This window comes from Mesocricetus auratus, unplaced genomic scaffold, assembly GCF_017639785.1.
Source record: "Mesocricetus auratus isolate SY011 unplaced genomic scaffold, BCM_Maur_2.0 Super-Scaffold_100691, whole genome shotgun sequence".
NCBI classification, from domain to species: domain Eukaryota; kingdom Metazoa; phylum Chordata; class Mammalia; order Rodentia; family Cricetidae; genus Mesocricetus; species Mesocricetus auratus.
This window is the reverse complement of record NW_024429267.1, coordinates 33,841,237-33,862,149: the sequence shown is the minus strand read 5'-3', so window position 1 is coordinate 33,862,149 and position 20,913 is coordinate 33,841,237. Positions and strand designations below refer to the sequence as shown.

Here is a 20,913-nt window from a genome sequence, read left to right as displayed (position 1 = left end):
GTTTTGATCAAATGCATGCCCCATTAGGCACAAGCAAAAGATGACAAGTAAAGGATTTTCCCTAAAAGTTCACTCACAGGATGTAGTTTGCTTTCCAGCACATGCTCCCAAAATGAGTCCAGGCTGGACCAGCCCACTGCCCTAGTTCCAAGATATATTCCAAGATGTATTTCACCACAAGAGAGGGGGTTAAGGGGCTTCTAGAGAGCTACAGGTCAGAGTGACAGTAGCTTTTTTGGACAAGGGTTTGTGAACAGTACAGTACAGTTTGTGTAGGAGGGGTTCGGTTGCTAAGAGCTTTGGGGTTTGTGAATAGTCCAGTGTAGTTGGGGGTCCTGTTGTTGAGTGCTTTGGTAGGACAAGAGTGTGTATGTAGCCCAAGCCAAACAGATTGCCAAGATACCCCTTGTTTATTTTCCTCAATACTGCGTCATTTTTCATCTCTTCTATTCTGTAATATCTCTCTGTGTCTATTGTTCCCTGTCTTAGGGTTGCCATTAAACACCATGACCAAAACACGAGTTGGGGAGGCTTACACTTGAGCGTTGCTGTTCACCGTTGAAGGAAGTCAGCACAGGAACTCAAATGGTAGGATCCTGAGTGCAGGAGCTGATGCAGAAGCCATGGAGAGGAACTGCTTACTGGCTTGCTTCCCATGGCTTGTTCAACCCACCTTCTTATAGAATCTAGGACCAGCAGCACAGGAATGGCACCACCCACCATGAGCTGGGCCCTTCCCATTGATCACCAAATGAGAAAAATGCCTCACAGCTGCATCTCAAGGAGGCATTTCCTCAGCTGAGGCTCCTTCATCTGATTGACTCTAACTTGTAGCAAGTTGACACACAAAACCACCCAGTACATCCCCCATTGAGACAGGGCCTAGTTTTGTGGGTCAGGCTCAACTCCTAAGGGTCATACTTCATTTCTGATATAGGCATTACAGGTATACACCACCCCCTGTACAGTAATCTCTATTTTTTTTTGAGACAGGGTTTCTCTGTGGCTTTGGAGCCTGTCCTGGAACTCCCTCTGTAGACCAGGCTGGTCTTGAACTCACAGAGATCTGCCTGCCTCTGCCTCCCAGGTGCTGGGATTAAAAGCGTGCACCACTACCGCCCTGCTGTAATCTCTATTTTTAATCTTCGATGGCTTCTAAAAGTAAAATTCTTTAATTTTTAATGTGATCAAATACTTCCACGGCTTGCTCTATTGTTTATATTTGTGAAGTTTTGTTTGAGATGGTTGTATCCGATGGGGTTTCTATTGCTGTGACAAAACACCATGAGGCAGAGTAAAGACACAGGAGCAGGCAGCTGAAGCAGCAGCTGAGCCATCACATGTCACAAGCAGGAAGCAAACAGCACTCGGGGAATGACACTGAGTCTTCTAAAACCTTAAAGCCTGCCCTCAGTGGCTACCTTTCCTGACAAGGCCACACCTCCTAATCCTTCTCAAACAGTTCTGCCAACTGGGGACCAGTATTTAAATAAGAGTCTTGTGAATCTGGAGTTCAAGGTCAACCTGAGCCATGGAACAGTACTCTGTAAAAAAAAAAAATCCACCTGGAATCATCTGGAAGGCAGCCAGTGCTCCTAACCACTGGGCCATCTCTCCAGACCCTTATCTAGGTCTCCATGCCTAGTAGTGTCTCAATCCTGGGATTATGACCATGTGCTACCATACCCAGTAAGGTCAGTATTTGTTCTAGTTAGGGTTTCTATGGCTGCAATAAAATACCATGACCAAAAAGCAGGTTGGGGAGGGAAGGGCTTATTTGGCTTATATTTCTACATTATAGTCCATCATTGAAGGATGCCAGAACAGGAAGTCAAAACAGGGCAGGAACTTAAATAGGACAGGAACCTGGAGATGGTAGCTGATGTAGAGGCCATGGAGGGGTGCTGATGACTGGCTTGTACAGCCTGCTTTCTTATGAAACCCAGGACCACCTGCCCAGGAATGGCACCACCCACAATGGGCTGGGCCCTCATCATCAATCACTAATTAAGAAAATGCCCTACAGGCTTGCCTACACCCTGAATTTATGGTGTCATTTTCTTAGTTGAGGTTCCCTCCTCTCGGATGACTTTAGCTTGTGTGAAGATGAAATAAAACTATCTATCACAGTATTATTATCTCAATTTTACATACAAGGAAATAGAGATCCAGAAAATTGACGTTCACTGTGCTAGGTTCATATGCCCATACGATGGGGTAGAGTCTAGACTCAGCCTCTCATCCCATACAGCATCCCTGGCTTTTCAACTCATGGTCTGTTTATCCTCCAAGTTTACTCAAGTGGCTGGCCCATAGGGCAAGGTGAAACTCCATCATTTCCATCTCCCAGTGAAAACCAGTCTGGATGCAGAGCTAGTTGTCTGCTCTTTGTATTCAGATCCCATAATATTTTATTTAAACAGTAAGTCTAGTGCCAGCAATGGTTAACAGTTCTAAAACCAATGTTCTGTGCTAGATTTGGGTCACATGGGTAATAATTTACAAAATGAACCTGTGGGGGTAGGAATGATGTAGAATCTGTAATTATAATATACTCAGTTCAGCTAAATGATTAAAAGCCAGTGAGCCTAGGTCCTCACAATATAAAAAAGATTTGGGGCTGGTGGTGATTCATGCCTTCAGTTCCAGAACTCTGAAGTCAGAGGCAGGCAGATCTTAAGTTCAAGGCTAGCCTGGTTTACAGGACAGCCAGAGCTACACAGAGAAACCAAAATAACAACAACAACCAAAATAAATAAATAGATAAATAAATAAAGAGTGTAGATTATCTCCTTTCCTTTTCCTCTTTTCAGCAGAGCCTAGATTTTGTTTGGATAACGAATTTTCAGGTTGGCCATGTGTTTCATATAACCCAAGCCTAGGCATATTGTTTCATCTTCTTCCCCTGACCATCTTGGTTGGTTTAAGCATGGGTATTTACACATCTCTGACCATCTGGGATGTTTTCTAGGAAGTGGCCTCCCTTCACATCACATTCTAGTGGTGTGTGTGTGTGTGTGTGTGTGTGTGTGTGTGTGTGTGTGTCTGTGTCTTAACTATCCCTCCAGCTAGTATGGCGTTTATTTTTTTTTCCTTTCTTCCTTTTGTGTGTGTGTGTGTGTGTGTGTTTTGAGACAGGGTTTCTATGTGGCTTTGGAGGCTATCCTGGAACTAGCTCTTGTAGACCAGGTTGGCCTCAAACTCACAGAGATCCACCTGCCTCTGCCTCCCGAGTGCTGGGATTAAAGGCATATACCACCACTGCCCGTCCTCTTTCTTCCTTTTTTTAAAAAATTTAAGTTAGAAACAAGCTGGCTTCACATGTCAATCCCGGCTCCCTCTCCCTCCCCTCCTCCCCCACCCTCTCCTACATTCTAGTCTTAAGGAGATACATAAACTTTACGGGGGTTGATAGCTTATATATATGGTATGCCACTGTCCAGTCTCCTGTCTCCAAACTCTCCCTGCTCACTGCCTAGGCATTAAAAGACAGATAAATTAAAGAACGGCATGTGTAAAATGTGACTATTGTCTTCATTTGAAGCAATGACATACCCCAGATAAACAGTGGAAAAGATCTGCAGTGAAAGAGTGTATGTCCCACCACTGGAGTCTCAGAATCTTGTTTTCTTCCCTAGTGACAAGTAGTTTCTAGTTTTAAAAAGGAATATACTGCATGAATGCCTTCACAAATATCCCTGTTACATTACATCAGGTAATTTGATGTGTTACAAATTACCCAGTATTTTGTTAGTGACAAACAACAAGCATTTTTGTTTTTAACCTCCTGTTCCCTCTGCTTTAGAGCTGACCTGGCTCTAGTGAGGACTTCCTAAGGTAGGCTGGTGTCAGGCTGCCAACCGGAGCAGGTCCTCTGTAGGGCTGCCGAGACCCCTGCTGGCAGGGCAGAGCTCCTCGAGCTGTTGGAGGCAGCTTCATTTGGTCTCTGGCTTTTGGTCTGACCCTTCCTTCAGGTTTTTTGTTTTGTTTTGTTTTTAACATGGGCCTCTCAATAGGAGCACAGGAACTGTCTGTATTAAAGCAAACAAGGACAGAGAGAAAGAGAGAGAGAGAGAGAGAGAGAGAGAGAGAGAGAGAGAGAGAGAGAGGGAGGGAGGGAGGGAGGGAGGGAGGGAGGGAGGGAGGGAGGGAGGGAGGAGGGGGGGGGAGAGGAGCCAGAAAAGGCAGGCCAAGAGGCTAAGGGATTATTTTAACCTGATCTTGGAAGGACAGCCTGTCACTGTTGTTATGGTCTGTTTGTTAGAGGCAAGGCAAGGCATCAGGTTGAAGCAGCCGTCGCAGGAAGGGAATCAAATGAGGGGCTGATCTAAGTTGGAGGCCATCAGGGGCCACCTGCCATGTGTGTACTGTATTTTTATGTACAGATACATTTTTAATGCAAGTCCCCTTCCAGACTTTTCCTCATGAAGCTGCACAGTTCCTGTGTTGTTCAGGAAGACCCCTCGCTTTGACACTGTCATGACATCTCAAGCCCATTTCACACAGCGTTCTTTGGATGTGTGGCCATAATTGAAGCCCCATATTGATAGACACCTAGAAGCTTTGGGTTGTTGGCTACACAGGTGCTTCTCAACATGTGCTTTACATTTTGATAGCTAGGGCCAAATTGCAACTCCAAAGTAAGGACCTGCGCTTTATCCACAGTGTCTCTCCACAAACTCCAATGGCATGGGAAAAGTGAAAAACTAAAATTCAAAGTTCCTAGATTGGACAAGATTCTGCCATTTGTTTAATTGGATCTGAATTTACCTGGGTCTTTTTTTTCCCTATTATTCAAATAAGAGACATACATGGTGGCTCACACCTGCAGTCTCAGCAGGTAGGAGGCTATGCTGGGGGATTATCAGGCATTTGAGGCTACACAGTGAGATGTTATCGCAAAATAATAATAATAATAATAGTAATAGTATTTATAGAAAATAAAGAACACACATAGCTAATAGCAAGGAGCCTTTAGTTTATGCCTTGGTGTGCCTGCTGATCCCTCTGGTTCCAATAAGCCTAACCTGAGATAACATTTCTTGTTGAAGTTGCTAGCTTTCTTAGGGGTACTCCACAGTCAGTTTATTAGATCCAGACTTCAGGGGATGTGGCGCTAGATGCTATCAAACCAAGCTGATACCGAATATTTCCTTTGGAAATGTTGCTCTTTGTTTTTCCATCTGAGACATGAGAAAGACCGGTGAAGGCCGCAGGATGGACACCTCAGGTCTTCCGGCTGTCCTTCCTGTTTCGGAGCCTTTTCTACCGTCTGTAGCTTCTCCATGTGTGTCACATGAAGAAATGTTGGCTAACTGTTCCGTCGCCAAACTCTCCTAGAGGTGAAAACTTGAAATGGAATTGGTTGTTCTGTGCCTTCAGGGACAGGGAGGGAACGTTTGCTTCTTGTGAGCTGTCCCATCCTCTTCTTCTGCAGGGTGACTTTAATTCCTTACTCCTTTGTCCTAAGAGTCACTTTTCAAGTGCTTGGTCACACTTACTCCTTTCTTCTAAACATAGTTCCAAGATCCAAAATGGTGTGTAGTACAAGGGTCTGTCTCCCCCCCAAAAAAACCCCAAAACTAAAACAAACAAATATACAAAAAAACCCCAAAGAGATAGACATTGTAAGAATCCATTTACATGTGGTATCTACAGTGATTGTGTAGACACCAAGGCTAAATGGAGGCTGCCAGGGGCTGATGGAAAGGGGGAATGAGGACTTGGTTTTAATTGGCTGGGATTAAGGGCAAGCACCACCACCGCCTAGTTCCCCTGCCTTTTAATTATGTGACAGGCACAGAAAATGAATCCAATCAAGACCCCTAGACAGTGACAATGGGATTGTGCCACCCACATTCAGGATGGATCTTCTCTGGAAACACTGCCACAGACACAAACACACTAAAAGCATTCTTTTATTTATTTATTTATTTATTTATTTTTATGAGACACGGTTTCTCTGTATTGTTTTGGAGGCTGTCGGTCCAGCCCGGCCTCGAACTCACAAAGATCCGCCTGCCTCTGCCTCCTGAGTGTTGGGATTAAAGGCTTACGCCACCACCGCCCGGCTCTAAAAGCATTCTTGTTAAAGTCAGGAACTAGACAAGGCTGTCCACAAACACCATCTGATAACGTTACTCTTGAGCTGTGCAAGAAGGGAAACCGTTTTTTAAAAAGAGGGACAAGAGAAAGTGGACTAGTTATTACTTGAAAGTGGTATCACTGCATCCCTGGAAGCTTGAGAAAATAAACTGACCAACTGTACAAATAAGAGAATTTGGGGAGCTGGGTCAGTGGTTGAGGTGCTTTCTGTGTAAGCATGAGAACCCAAGTTTGGATTTCTAAGCACCCACACAAAAAGCCAGCATGCATTTGTAACACAAGTGCAGAGTCAGGCAGAGGGCAGGTGTGCTGGCCAGATCCTGAAAAGGTAAGGGTTGGTGAGAACTGAGAGCATGGCTCAGTGGTAGAGCACTTGCTTACCTGCACAAGTCTTGTGCTCAACTCCTATCGAGGAAGGAAAGCCTCTTCATTAAAGTATTATTAGTTAAGCAACATGGTAAGTTTTAGCTTTCAGGATTTTTTTTTTTTGTGGCCCCAGGAATCAATTTAGGAGCTTGTGTGCAGGGCAAGTAAGCACTCTACTACTGGGCTACACTGTCAGCTTGGAACAATTACACTGAAGGTCACATTCAGTATATAGATTCCACAGCAATTTTTTTTTTGTTTTTTTTTGTTTTGGAGACAGGGTTTCTCTACGTCTTTGGAGGCTGTCCTGAAACTAGCTCTTGTAGACCAGGCTGATCTCGAACTCACAGAGATCTATCTGCCTCTGCCTCCTAAGTGCTGGGATTAAAGGTGTGCGCCACCACAGCCCAGCCTCCACAACCATTTAAAAAAATTTTATTTTATTTGTTGTCTGCCATGTATGTGCTGGTGACCTGAGTGGCCTGAAGAGTGTATCAAATCTGTAGTTGGAGTCACAGGTCGTTGTGAGCCACTTGACAGGGGTGCTGGGATCCAAATGGCAGAAAGTGCTCTTAACTACCGACTCATCTCTCCAGTCCGGTATCATTCATATTGTTAAACACAGCCTACATTCCCCTCCCCATTTTAAGAAAAAATGGGGGGCACCTAAAATCATGGAACCAAGGCCCTGGGCCCTCTGTTCTGCCTAGCTGCTTTCAGCTCTGGTCATTGCCTGGATACTTGAATATGACTTAGGCTGTCCCACATTGTCCATAGGCAGGCTTCATGAGGAAAACTTGTCTAGCATGTACATGGTGAGAGCCTGGTCAACTGGGGTGTACAGCTCCTGTCCCTAGAGGGTGCAGTAGCTCATCTTGACTGGACTGTCCCCTGGAATTGCCAGTCTTTTCCATTTTCAAAGAAAATGAGTTTTATGTAAAATCTCCCCATGGTAAAACACTAGATGAAATTTCAAAGGAAAAAATCTGCTAAAACTAAACAAACATTTTGATGGAATGTCTTGGGTATTACTTTGCGACTTCTGATGGAAAAGGTCATTGCAGGTGAAACTGAACAAATGGTGGCTGTGAGGACACCAGAGCTGACACTCAAGGACGAGAGCGGTGGTGTTTGCTGTCAGGGTAGAAGGGCAATGTGCAGTAAACTTTACGGTGCTTTCTACTATGTGCAAGCCCTGGTGAACAGTAATCATGAAGCAATTGTTTCAGGCTCTGTAGGTCTACTTGGATTCATTTAATGAGTCATTCTCCTTCATTTGTAGTTTGAATAGCCAGGTCAGGATGACATGGTTTAAATGTACTAAGGATAACTGTTTATAATTATGATTTGAAAGCTTTAAGATTAGACTTAATTGGTCTTAATAAAGACCAAGTCTTACTTCTATCAGGACACATTTGTACAACTTGCTTTGGACCTTACTCTGCATTTTTTTAAACATGTAGGGGTGAACATTTAGTACAAATTATTTTAGAGAGATTATAGCAAAGGCTTCCCTTTCCTCCCTCCAAACCTTCCCACATGCCCTTTTCTGCGGTTTAAATTCGTGGCCTCATTTTTTTTTCCACTAATTTTTATTACATGGATACACACATACCCCTAGATATAACCCATTCAGTCCATATCATGTTACTTGTATGTATGTTTTCAGAGCTGTTTGGCACTGGACAACCAATTGGTGTGTTCTTCCCTGGGAAAGTCACCTCTCCTGTTCCCAGCTTTCCTCAGCCACTTACAGTTCTTTGGGCAGCCTTCAGGCCTTGTGAGCTTTTCTCTTCCCAGTCTGGCATGTTCACTGGTGTCATCCTTGTTCAGGGCAGTCACATTAGTGAGACTGTGGGTGTAGCTTCTGATATTACGATCTCACAGTAAACTCCAGTTCTCCTGGCTCTTACAATCTTTCTGCATGCTCTTTTGCAGTGTTTCCGAAGCCTTAGGTGAAGGAATGTTTTACAGATGTATCCACTGGGACTGGGCTTCACAACTCTGCATTTTGATTGGTCGTGGTTTTCTGAAGTAAAAATCATTTTCAAAAGTAGGGGTTTGGGGGTTTGACTGAGGAGCTGCGTATGTTCATGTTCATATATTCAAGGCAGCTGGCGGAATGCCAGAACACCCAGTCCCAGGCCTTGCTGTCTCTGCTGACAATCTCACTTGCTTTCTTTCTTCAGAGACAGGGATTCTCAGTGTAGTCCTGGCTGTTTTAGAATTGACTTTGTAGACCAGGCTGGCTTCAACTCAGAGACCCACCTGCCACCATGCCTGGAGATATTTCTAATCCTAGACTAAACAATTAAGATCTAATGTGATACACTCTAGTTGGAAAATTATGGGTTCCCATGGAAACAGAAACATTTCCAGCAGTCTTGGCTGGGGAAGGAAGTCTGTAAACCTTCCTGAAGGAAGTGATATCTTTAGCGAGTGTAAAAAATTAACTAGATCTCAATTACAGGTGAGGGTCAGATTGAGAGAAGAGGCTCAGAACTCAGGGGTGGGATCCGAGAATGGAAATAAATTCAGTTGGGCAGCAAGGCACAGAACAGTATTCTATTGTAATTTCACGTATAGCAAACGTTACTTTCTAACCAGGCTTGCTGTTATTATGGCTTCTACCCTTACTCCCTAACTATGCCTGGCACCAGGTCCTATTGCCCTTTTGAGAGGGTCTGAGAAACAGCCTTCTATTCTAAGTGCTTCACCGACCCCCTTTACCATAACCCCATCAACAAAAAATAAAATTCAACTTCTGCCTGGCAAATGTTCTTGCTTCAGTGAATCTGCCTACCATCTCTTCCCCCATTCCCACTCTCCAGCTAATTACTTCTCTCAGTTCCCTTCCCTACTGTTCCTTTCTTCAGCATCGGTTATGCACAGGGTTACTTTGCTATCTCTGTGTTTGCTGTCCTTATTCCCAAGTTTTGCATTATATACATATATATATTTGGTTTTTCGAGACAGGGTTTCTCTGTGGCTTTGGAGGCTGTCCTGGAACTCACTCTGTAGACCAGGCTGGCCTCAAACTCACAAAGATCCGCCTGCCTCTGCCTCCCAAGTGCTGGGATTAAAGGCATGAGCCACCAACGTCTGGCTGCATTGTATATTGTTATTATTTATTTGTTTTTGTAAGTCACAACACTGTGCAGGCTTTTTTATAGATTAAAAACGGCAGGACTCGTGGGGTGGTGGGACATGCCTTTATTCCCAACACTCAGGAAGCAGTGGCCAGAGAAACTGTCTTTTAAAAAAAAAAATCAAAACCCAGGGCTGGAGAAATGGCTCAGTGGTTAAGAACACCAATTGCTCTTCCAGAGGATTTGGGTTCAATTCCTAGCACCCGCATGTCAGCTGACAACTGTAATTTCAGTTCCAAGGTATCCAACACCCATGGCAAAAACCAATATATATAAAATAAAAGTAATTAAAAAAGAGAGAAAGATGCCCGGCGATGGTGGCACACGCCTTTAATCCTAGTACTCGGGAGGCAGAGGAAGGTGGATCTCTGTGAGTTCAAGGCCAGCTTGGTTTACAATACAGAGAAACAGTAAAAACCAACACCCCCTCTCCAAAAAAAGCCAGAGAGGGGGGGGGAGGCTGAGGGAGGGAGGGAAACCAAAACCCAAACCAGCCAACCAACCAACCCAGCGGGGCTCACATAATGAATTAGGAACAAGTTATGAAGCCTACACTTCAGCATTCCTATCACGACTCTACTTAAAACCTACTGCATCCTGAGAATACGATTCTAACTCATAACCAGACCAGTTACCTGGGCCTCCTATGTGAACTTGTTCCTGTCCCCTCCCTACAACTGGTCACCCTGACGCTTGTGGTGATCCGTACAAAGGATTGTACTGACAAATTTTATAAGACTTTTACTTTAACGACTACCCAGGATACCTTTCCATTTTCCCACTTGATTCCACACTGACCTTGTCAAGCAAGCTTTCCTTTGAATCCTGAGCCTGATTAAGAACTCTCAATGAGCCGGCCGGTGGTGGCTCACACCTTTAATGCCAGCACTCAGGAGGCAGAGGCAGGTGGATCTCTTTGTTTTTTTTTTTTTTTGGTTTTTCGAGACAGGGTTTCTCTGTATTGTTTTGGAGGCTGTCGGTCCAGCCCAGACAGAGATCCGCCTGCCTCTGCCTCCCGAGTGCTGGGATTAAAGGCGTGCGCCACCACTGCCCGGCTAGGTGGATCTCCTGAGTGCGAGGCCAGCCTGGTCTACAGAGTGAGTTCCAGGACAGCCAGGGTTACATAGAAACACTATCTGGAGAAACCAAAACAAAGAAAAACCAGGGGGCATGGTGGCACAAGACTAACCTCAGGACCCGAGGCTGAGAGACAGGCTTAGAGACAAGAGAACCGCAGTCCAAAGCCATCTTCTGCCACAGCTTTTGTAACTATGCTTCAAAGAAACGGAAGCTGGCAGGCAGATGGCTCAGAGGGTAAGAGGCGCTGGCTGAGGGTTCCCGCCCACCTGAGTTCGATCCCCGGATCCCATCGGGATGCAAAGGTGAGCAACAACCCCTGTAAATTATCCTCTAACTTCCATACGGTTGTTGTGGCGTGCCTGCACTACGACGTAACAATAATTAAATAAATAAAATTTACACATACGCTCCTTTTATAACACCGTCTCTACGATTTTTGTTTTCTTTCAGGCTCTGCAGGTCCTAAACGGTTTTTATCCGACTACCCTCGGGTTGGGCCAAATGCTTTTTCTCAACTCTGCAGTCACACTAGCTCACGGCTCACCGTTTTAACGTGAGCAGATTGCAACTCTGCCTTCCCACCAAGGCCTGAGGTCCCGAGGGGCCGTGGCGCAAACAAGTGTGGAGACAGCCAGGTCTATTTTCTTAGCGGGGACGCTCAGCCCACGTGGCTCCTGCCGTTCTTTCTAAGGAGCAGCTTCCTTTCCTCCCCCACAGGAAGTAGAACCCGCTTGCAGCTAACACCGGTTGGCTCGAGAAAGAAAAAAAAAATCACTGAATTATCAGTTGGCCTTGAAAGTCGGGTCAAGGAGATTCCCTAAATTCCGCGGCCGCGTAACGTGACGAGACGCCGCCAGTCACCGGAAGACGAGCGGGGTGGGCGGGGCGACTCGACACGGAAGTCACGCGGCGCGGCGCGTCTGCGGTCTCTGTTTCGGCATTCGGCTACTCAGCCTGGCAGGACTCTGGCGCGCTCCGCTGCGATCGGCTCTTTCGGTGCTCGACTCACCCGCGCTGCTGCCTCCGCTGAAGGAGGAGCAAAGCTCAAGATGGCCGACAAAACGCCAGGCGGATCTCAGAAGGCCAGTTCAAAGGTAGTTTCTTAGAGATCTCCGTCAGTCAGCGGGTCTTTCACGGTGATCTGGGGCTTCCAGAAATCTGTGGCCTTCGAGAGCTTACTGGGGTGAGGGCCTAAGGCCTGGTCGCCACAGTGGGCCCGGCACCGCTGCACCAAGGTGCGCAGGTTGAGAGGCCTGAGAGCGCGCGTCCGTCCCGGCCGGGATTCAGTCCCGCACTAACGTGCCTGGGGGCGGCGGCGAGCGCGGCTCGCCCCTCTTCTGGTTTTGGGGTCAGACCAGTGACTGAGATACTGGCTCGGCGTCCTTGTGTCGCAGCTTGCTGCGCTCGGAGGTCGCGGGCTGGCGTCTGGGAGAGGCGGGAAGGTTCCCGGTCTCCAGTGTCTTATTTCTCTCCCTCACCCCCCACCTTCTTAATGTCGGGTCTCACCAGCCCCTGGCCTCTCTCAGTTTCTCTCATACCCTCTAGGAAATTGGCCTGGACGGTCTCAATGTGGGAGAGACCCACCAGTGGATGGCCTCTGGGTGGGTCGCGGGGAGGGAGCGGCTCTCTGTGCCTCGGGTTCCACATGTGGCTCTCCCATCACTTCTTAGGAAGTGAAAAGTGAACGGCACTTTGGAGGGCCGCGGACTTGTGGTCTCCATCACTGTGTGGGAAAACTACTGTAGACCTGGAAAGTTCCCAAAGAATAGCACCTTGCATTGATTTACCGGGAGCCCAGAGCTCTGCGGGGGAAACCGTTGAGCAGTGAAAGTAGTTTGTTAGTAAGGTTGTGTTAACATCTGGTATTAGTTGTCATCTTGGCCAGGGCGTTTAGTAAGTTTTTTTTTTTTCGTATTCTGTATTGTTTTGTTCTGAGATTCTCATCCCTTAACTCGGTATTAAAGGTAATAAGTACTGGCATAAACCAGTTATGAGGCTTTAGATGCAGAGACAAGAAGTTGGGTTACACTTAAAAGTCTAGGGAATTAAAAAGTGTATGGTTATCAGTCAGTTATTAGGTAATTAAGTTTACAGAAAAGGTCTTGGATTTGCCGTTTCATTTGAGAAACAACACATAGAATACTTGCTCTCTCTGTTTCTAATTAGAATGAATTTTTCTGCCATTTTGCTGAACGATTGACCCATATTTGCTTTGCAAATAGCGATGACCATACTGGACATTCTTTAGTTATGTGAAATTATGGTAGTAGGGGTGCAGTTTTGGTTGTGTTTACACCAAACCTTTACTGAAGTTAGTTTCTTTCTAGTAGATTCCCCTCCTCACCTTTCTTGGGGAGACGGTAAATAAAGGGGTACCTCAAGATGCCAACCTTCATTTAAGACTCTTGATGAAAACATCTCACTGTATGAGGGTGCTGTTATTATTAAAGCTACCCACATCTATAAATACTCTTGTTTTTTCTTCTCAAAGAATTAAGTATCCCCTATTTGAGGCCTGGATACATTGAAAACTTTTCAATGTGTTCAAACGTCCTTCTAAAAGAATACTTTTCAGCTCGGTGGTGGCACACGCCTTTAATCCCAGCGCCCAGGAGACATAGGCAGGCAGATCTCTGATAGTTCGAGACCAGCGTGGTCTACAAAGCTACACAGAGAAACCTTGTCTCGAAAACAACAACAGAAAGAATATTTCTTATAGCTGTGAACGTGTAGTTGCTCCCTTTAAGTATTAAGTAACTTGTTGGATTTTTCTATTAACACTTTTTTTTTCAGTGTATAGTCTTTTAGATGTTACTAACAGGTGTTTTACTGGTGTCCGCAAGACTTAAATTTTTTCCCATGATTTCTCCATTAGTAATGAAGTGCTGTAATTGAATGGCAAGGTTATATGTAGTTTTTGAAAAGAAGACATTTGGATTCAATTAAATATATATGTGATAATATTAAGGCACATTGCTTAATGTCTTGAGCCTCAACTTTTCTCATTTTATTACAGATAATCTTTTTTTTTCTTTCTTGAGACAGGGTTTCTCTGTGTATAGCTCTTGTACTGAAATTGCTCTGTATAACAGGCTGGCCTCAGACTCACAGAGAACTGCCTGCCTTTGCCTCCTGTGTGCTGAGATTAAAGGCGTGCCCCACCGCTGCTCTCCTGAGAAAATCTTTGTTATGGGGTTGACTGAGTTAGTGTCTATAAATGTATAGTAAATTTTACTTCCTCTATATCTGCACATCATCCACCCCATCCTACTTACCCATTTTTTGTTTTTTCCTCTTTATTTTTTCAAGACAGAGTTTCTCTGTGTAACAACCCTGGTTGTCTGGGAATTTGCTCTATAGACCAGGCTAACTCACAGAGATCTGCCTGCCTCTGCCTCCCATGTGCTGGGTTTATAAAGGTGTGTACCACCACACCTGGCTAGTAGGTTTTTCAGATAGGGCCTCATGTAGCCCAGGCTGACTTGAGCTTACACTATAACCCTCAGCATCCTGATTCTCCTTCCCTCCATTTCTCCAGAGTTGGGATTACAGGTGTAGGTTAAATATTTCCAGTTCTTTTTCTTTTGAAAGGAAATAGAGAGCGCTAGCGCTTGGTTCTAGGAGTGTTAGGGTAAACACTTTTGATGCTGTGATCGTAAATCATCAGCTGTCACAATGACTGCTCAAATTGCTGTTTTTCACTTTGAATGTGCTCAGACATTATTAGATTGTAAAATCATATTGGCTAGCACAACAGTATTTGGAATTGCCAGCCTTTCATATGACTTGGTTTCTTTCTCTGGAAATAATGGTTATTTACCTTGTATTCTACAATGTACATCAGGTAGATAGATACTTCTGTTTCATGCTCCTTGGTAGTAATATTTCCATCAATATGGATAGAGGTGCTTATTAGTCATTTCTAGACATTGAAGAAAATGTTAACTTTGTACAAGATGCAGGGCATTTGCCATTGATAATGGTGAACTCTCTTAAAAAATGTGTGTGTGTGTGTGTGTGTGTGTGTGTGTGTGTGAGAGTGTGAGTGTGTTTGGACCCTCATGCCACAGTGCATGTGTGAAAGTCAGAGGACACTGGGTTCCAAGGATCAAACTCAGGTCTTGTGCTGTGTGGCAAGTGCCTATATTCTGACTATACTACTGGTGGCCTTCATGTCTCTTAATTACAAATACACAAACAACTAGAGTTCCTTTTATTTTTAAAAATAACTATGTATTTATAGTCAAATGATGTACACAGTGTATGTATTTGTCCCTGATAAGTGGACTTGATGGGGGAAGTACCCTCCCACATTCCCTTCTATTTTCATATAATTGTTCTGTACATTTCATCTTAATATCTCCTGGTAGACACTGAGTACATATTTTAGAAATGAACAGAAGTTTCCTATTCCATCTTTTTTCTATTTTACTAAAGTATTTCTTGGCCTTAGGAGGGGTTTTGGAGCCTTATTATAGCTTTGCTTCAGAGGGGAGAGACAGAACCTATGGTTGTTAATTTAAGATATTGCTAAACATTAAAATAATTTATTAAAAATTTGTTTTTTTGGGAGTGGTGGTCCATGCCTTTAATTCCCAACACTTAGGAGGCATAGGTAGGAGGATCTCTATGAATTTGAGGACAGCCTGGTCTACAGAGCAAGTTCCAGAATAGCCAAGGCTACACAGAAAAACCCTGTTCCTAAAAACAAACAAAAAATTTGTTATTTTGACATTATTGTTTTGCATGTTAATACGAATGAGGATGCAAATAGGATGATAATTTCATTCTGACAGTGACAGTACCTGTTTCCTTTCCTTTTTTTTAAAATACATTTATTGTGTGTGTTTATGTATGGGCATGGGTTAAGGTCAGAGGACAGCTTGAAGTAGTTGGTTCTTTTTCTGCTATCATTTGGGTTCTGAGACCAAACTTAGGATTGTCAAGCTTGGCAGCAAGTGGCTTTACCAGGTAAGCCATTTTGCCTGTCCCAGTTGCCCCCCCCCCTTGTTTTTCATTTTAAAAAAAATATGTTTCAGTGTAACACTTCTGGGGAGATGTGAACCAGTGTCTACTTACTGACAGGCAGACCAAAAGATACCAGCAAGGTCCAATGTATTATATTGAGGTTACTTACAAGACTATGGATGAGATGTTATTTACAGGAGCAGAAATGACTCAAAAACAGCTATTTGCAATTTGATCTGAACTTTTTCCAAGCAGCTCAGCTTGTCTAAGAGTCTTCTGGGCAACTTAGCCACTCTCTTTCAGGTGACTTTGGTCTGAGAATGTCTCTCAGGAGTCTTCAGCACTTAATTTCTTTGAAAAGGTAGGAGTCTAGGGTACCTGGTTAGTTTCAGGGACTTCTTGAAGCTTTTAGATTGTTAGCTTCCCCTTTAGAATACTGTGTTTTAAGATTTTCTGTCCAACATGGAGGTTTAGTTTGGAGGGAATTGTTGCACACTGCTATCAAACTACTGAATCTTTGAGCATGTAGTATTGAATTGAAAGACTGCGTACTAGCAAAAAAGCAATGCTTAACATAGTAAAATTGGAATCTATTCAAGACTTGAGATTCCTGTTTATTTTTTCCTGTGTGTGTATGTGTGTATGTGTGTGTGTTGAGGATTTAAGTATGAAAAATTCCAAGCAGAACACAAACTTTGAAAAGTATTAGCGATCAAACCAGGGCCTTGTGCATGCTGGGAAAGCACTTTCCTAATGGAGTTAAATCTCTGGTTTCTGAACTCCCATTTTTCTTGATTAGTATGTTTTAAATAGATTTATTTTATGTTATGTGTATGGGAGTTTTGTCTGAATGTAATACTGTATGTATGTAATGTTTGTGCCTGATGTCCAAGGAAGTCAGAAGAGGGCATTAGTCCCATGGAACTGGAATTACTGTGAAAGGGCCCTGTGACTCACAGGTTGAGAACCACTGCTTTAGCTCCTGTGTTTTAGATGAGTTTTCAGAACTATTTTGCTAGATTATGGATTGTTGGTGTTAAAAAATATCTTAATGGACTGATTTGTTTTCTAAAATCCTTCTAATTCTTCTGGCTTTTATTTCTGAAACTTTCCCCTTGGAAAATAAACCTTAGAAAATACAGTCATAGTGGCACATGAATGAAGTCATTTGGTGTACAAGTTGAAGACTTCTGTTTCTCTAACCCTTTTTACAGAGCAGCACTTCTGTAATAAGTAAAAGTTTTGCTGTGGGATTTTAAAATGAAAAATTAGTCTTGCAGATTGCCTTTTAAACTGTGGTGTCCTTGGGAGTTGATTCTAGTGCCTTGTACACGCACAGAGTGCATACTCTTGTCGTTGCGGTACACCCTCAACCTGCAAATAAATTTTGAAAGCCAATAACACTTGAGGCTATTATTAAGAGGTTTGTTCCTCAACTTTTAGGAAAATTTAGAGACGTTTAAAATGTATTTAAGCATTTCCTATTTTGATAGTTTTTGTGTGTGAATAAATAATTTAACTATATTATACAGAGTGTTTTAATGCTCTTGAAGTTTTTAAAAACTAAATAAAAACTAGTTTATGTGTATGTCTGTGGACCACATGTGTGCCTGTGCAGACCATGTTTGTGACTGTTACCCATAGAGACCAGAAAAAGGCATTGGATCCCTTGGGACAGGAGTTAGAGCCACTTTGTAAGTGCTCAGAACTGAACCCAAGTTCTCTGTAAGAGTAGCCAGTGCTCTTTAATTGTCCACTGAGCCATCCCTCCAACCCCCAAATTGTGTGTGTTTTAACTGGAAACCATGGTTTGGCTTGAATAGCCACTTATTAATGAATGGACAGAGTGATATGTAGTCTAGTGTGTATATAAGTCAACAGTTATATTGAAGCTCTTTCTCTTGCTTTGTCTTGAGTGTAATGCTGAGATATAACATTTCAAACAAGAAATGTGAAGAGTTAGAGAGAGCATGCTGTGTAATGGGAGAGAGTCAGTACACAGAACAAGGCAGAGCTGTCAGAAGTATCTGAAAGGAAGGAAATGATACTTGAGTGGGGAGACTGGGAGCTGTCCAGAGCTTAGTGGAATTTGATTGATTGCTTTGAACATTGAGCAGAGCTTTGAAGGTTGTATGTTGGGGCATTAAAAAGAACTGGGGAAGATGAAGACAGTAAACAATTGGGAAATGAATTGTTGAGTGGTCAGTCCAGGTAGTGTTCATGGGGAGAATAAACGGAACTAAGACTGGACAGATAATGACTGGGCTAAATTAGAGAACTGGAAAGTCCTTTAGGAGAGTTGCTCAAAAATATAGATTAGAAAGAATTTGAAGGTTGGAGGGCCAGAGATTAGAGGTTATTGCATTGCTGGGTTTATGAGGGATTACTTCAAATATCTTCATATCCTTTCCTAGAAGTGCTTCCTGGCATTCTTCCTTTCCTTGCCAGATTAAGATTTGCCTGGCCAGATGTACTCTTGTGGTATAACCATATTGTTTCAACTGTGTTGTTTCTTTAGTGTTCAGGGCAGCGAAATGGCTCAGCAGGTAAAGGTGTTGCTGGCAAGCCTGACCAGCGCCCCTCCCCCCCCCCAGCTCAGTCCGAGACTCAGGTGGTAGGAGAGAACTGACCTCTATGCATTGTTATTTGCCCATCTACAGACACACAGACACACACACACACACACACACACACACACACACACACACACACACACACACACGAAAATCTTGTGAACCTCAGTTTGCATCTCTTTGTTAATCATAAGTCTAAAATTAACTCTGATCTGAATGCTGAGTAGCTAAGCAGCATATCATTGGTGAGAGGTTTGTGGAAACCAGCTGATTTATCTTCTCAGGTCCTGCTGTGGCTGCTTTATTTACAAGTTCATCACATTGTAGCTGACTTTTGAACTAGTTACCTTTGATTTTGACATTATTTACCAACTTGATGAACAGTTATTTATTGAAGTGATAGCCTTTTTACATTTCTGGTTTTGCATTTTGTTATTTACCTGGTTCTTTCTCACCAGGTGGGTTGAAGGAATTGAACTCAAGTCATCAGATTTGGTGGCAGGCACCTTTACCTGCTGTCTCAGTGGCCCTAAGTGATAGTCTTCATGATTAGATTACAAATGTCTGGGAGTCTGAAGAGATTTAACTACAGGGAAACAGGCAGAGTATCTGGTGGCTTTTATTTTTAAATTCTAGAAATGAAAACAAAAAAGAGGAATCCTAGACAAGGCCATTTGGTTATGACACATAGATTAAGAAGATGCTGTCTTTTTTTTTTTTTTTTTGGTTTTATGAGACAGGGTTTCTCTGTAATGTTTTGGAGGCTGTCAGTCCAGCCCAGCCTCGAACTCACAGAGATCCGCTTGCCTCTGCCTCCCAAGTGCTGGGATTAAAGGCGTGCTCCGCCACCACCCGGCGAGATGCTGTCTTTTTAAGCTGCATCTCGCAAGCTACTGCTTCAATGTAAACTTCAGGGATATCTTGACAATTAATTCCCTTTCTACTTGTAAAGAGTTTTCTTTGGGATTTCGACTTGAATAAAGTTGTATTACATACATAATTTTGGATAATTTTAATGTGATTTTAGTAGAGTTTTCCTGTCCAGGAATGAGCCTTCAAAAGGTGATTTGGATGAATGAAGTTTTCATAAAGTTGTGTTTTTTCTTCTAAAATACCTTTAAAGTTAGTTTCTGAATAGTTTCTATTTCTTGTTACTGTTACATTATTTTTGTTTTCTAGTTGGTTAGGATAGTGATATATTAAAGCTTGACTGAGGATTCAGAAAAGTAAAATCAGCCTCATGCTATAGAGATGAGGCAGTGGTGACACACACCTTTAATTCTAGCAGCCAGAAGATAGGAGGTGGTGGCACACACCTTTAATCCTAGGACCCAGGATTAAGAGGTAACGGATCTTTGTGAGTCCAAAGCCACCCAGATCTACACAAGAGTGAATTAGTCTAAAAGAGAATTGTAGCTCACACCTTTAGTCCCAACATTAGAGAGGTATAAAAGGCAGGAGCGAGTAGTCAGTATGAGGTATCCTTCAGCCATGCTGAGGAGAAGTTACAGTCTGAGGGTTCTTGAGAGATCCTGGAGACAGGATCAGCCCATTCAGTCTGAGGTAGAGGTAAGAGGCTAGTGGTCAGCTGCTTTGCTTTCCTGATATTCAGCTTGAAGTTTGAACCCCAATGTTAGTCTCTGGGTCATTTATTTTTTGTTACAGGTTAGTACTAGGAAACAACTAGCAGTTGCTTCCCTTTAGCCTCGTGGCTGAATTCGTCTTTTGTGAAAGTAGGCATTTATTATTTTGGATTTTCTAATTTCCAGATGACTACAGATTTCAAGATGTGTATTACAGAGTTTAGATGGTAACTGTCCCTGCACCCCACATCTTTATTTTTGAGAAAGGCTGGGTGTTGGTGGCGCACGCCTTTAATCCCAGCACTTGGGAGGCAGAGAGTTCTTTTTGAGTTCAAGGCCAGCCTGGTCTACAAGTTCCAGGACAGTCAGGACTGTTAGAGAAACTCTCAAAACATTCCCTCTTCCCCCCCTCAAAAAAAAAAAATAGCTAGCCAGTACTCTTTCTCTGAGACAGAGTCTCATTATGTATCCTTGACTGCCCCAGAGTTTGATATGTAGGTAGACCAGGCTGGGCTCAAACTCACAGAGATCCTCTTCCTTCTTGAGTGCTGGGACTAAATGGCTTCGCCATACCAGCTTGGCAGCAGCAGCTTTCTTATATCAAGTTGAAAATGGCAGCTGTTTGGGGATTTGATGAGATTTTCCTTTCCTTGAACTAGTTCTTTAGTGACTGCTGTGCCTTCTTCTAAGCAATGAAGGTTAGTGTGCTTTCTTGTTGTTACAACCTATTTATGTTTGCTGAGTGACTAGAAAAAGGAAGGGAGATTTCTGTGACCTAGGAAGTGCTGCTCTGACGTGTTAGCATTAGGACTTGGGTGAAGTTTTTGTATAAATGTTTTGTTACGGATAGTGGTGGGTTTGCAGCCTGTAAAATGAAAAAGTAATTACAGTTCAGATTTTTCATTTGTATTTGTGTCAGATATTTGGAAATATGCATTGTTATTTTTAAATAATCGACTTAACATGTTTTTACCTTGGGTCACGACTTTTTTTGTAAGCCAGAGACTGCCATTACATTCAGTTTCATTAGCTGAAAAAGTAGTGACTGAAAGCTAGGGAAGATTAAACCTCTGCAGCATAAGAAACAAT

The 20,913-nt window shown here is 43.3% G+C and overlaps 1 protein-coding gene across 4 annotated transcripts in view; it reads left to right on the top strand.

Annotated features, from left to right (window-relative positions):
• The first annotated feature begins 11,547 nt into the window (after positions 1–11,547).
• LOC101834837 (U2 snRNP associated SURP domain containing) overlaps positions 11,548–20,913 on the top strand; it is a 57,151-nt gene continuing 47,785 nt past the window's right edge. For 2 of the 4 annotated variants that reach the window (XM_040739482.1, XM_040739481.1), the window contains exon 1: positions 11,636–11,794. In XM_040739482.1, the coding sequence (XP_040595416.1) occupies positions 11,750–11,794 (45 nt within the window). In that variant the 5' untranslated portion in view covers positions 11,636–11,749. Of the gene's footprint in view, positions 11,795–20,913 lie in introns of all 4 variants that reach the window. The other 2 variants (XM_040739484.1, XM_040739483.1) reach the window with 2 other exon arrangements.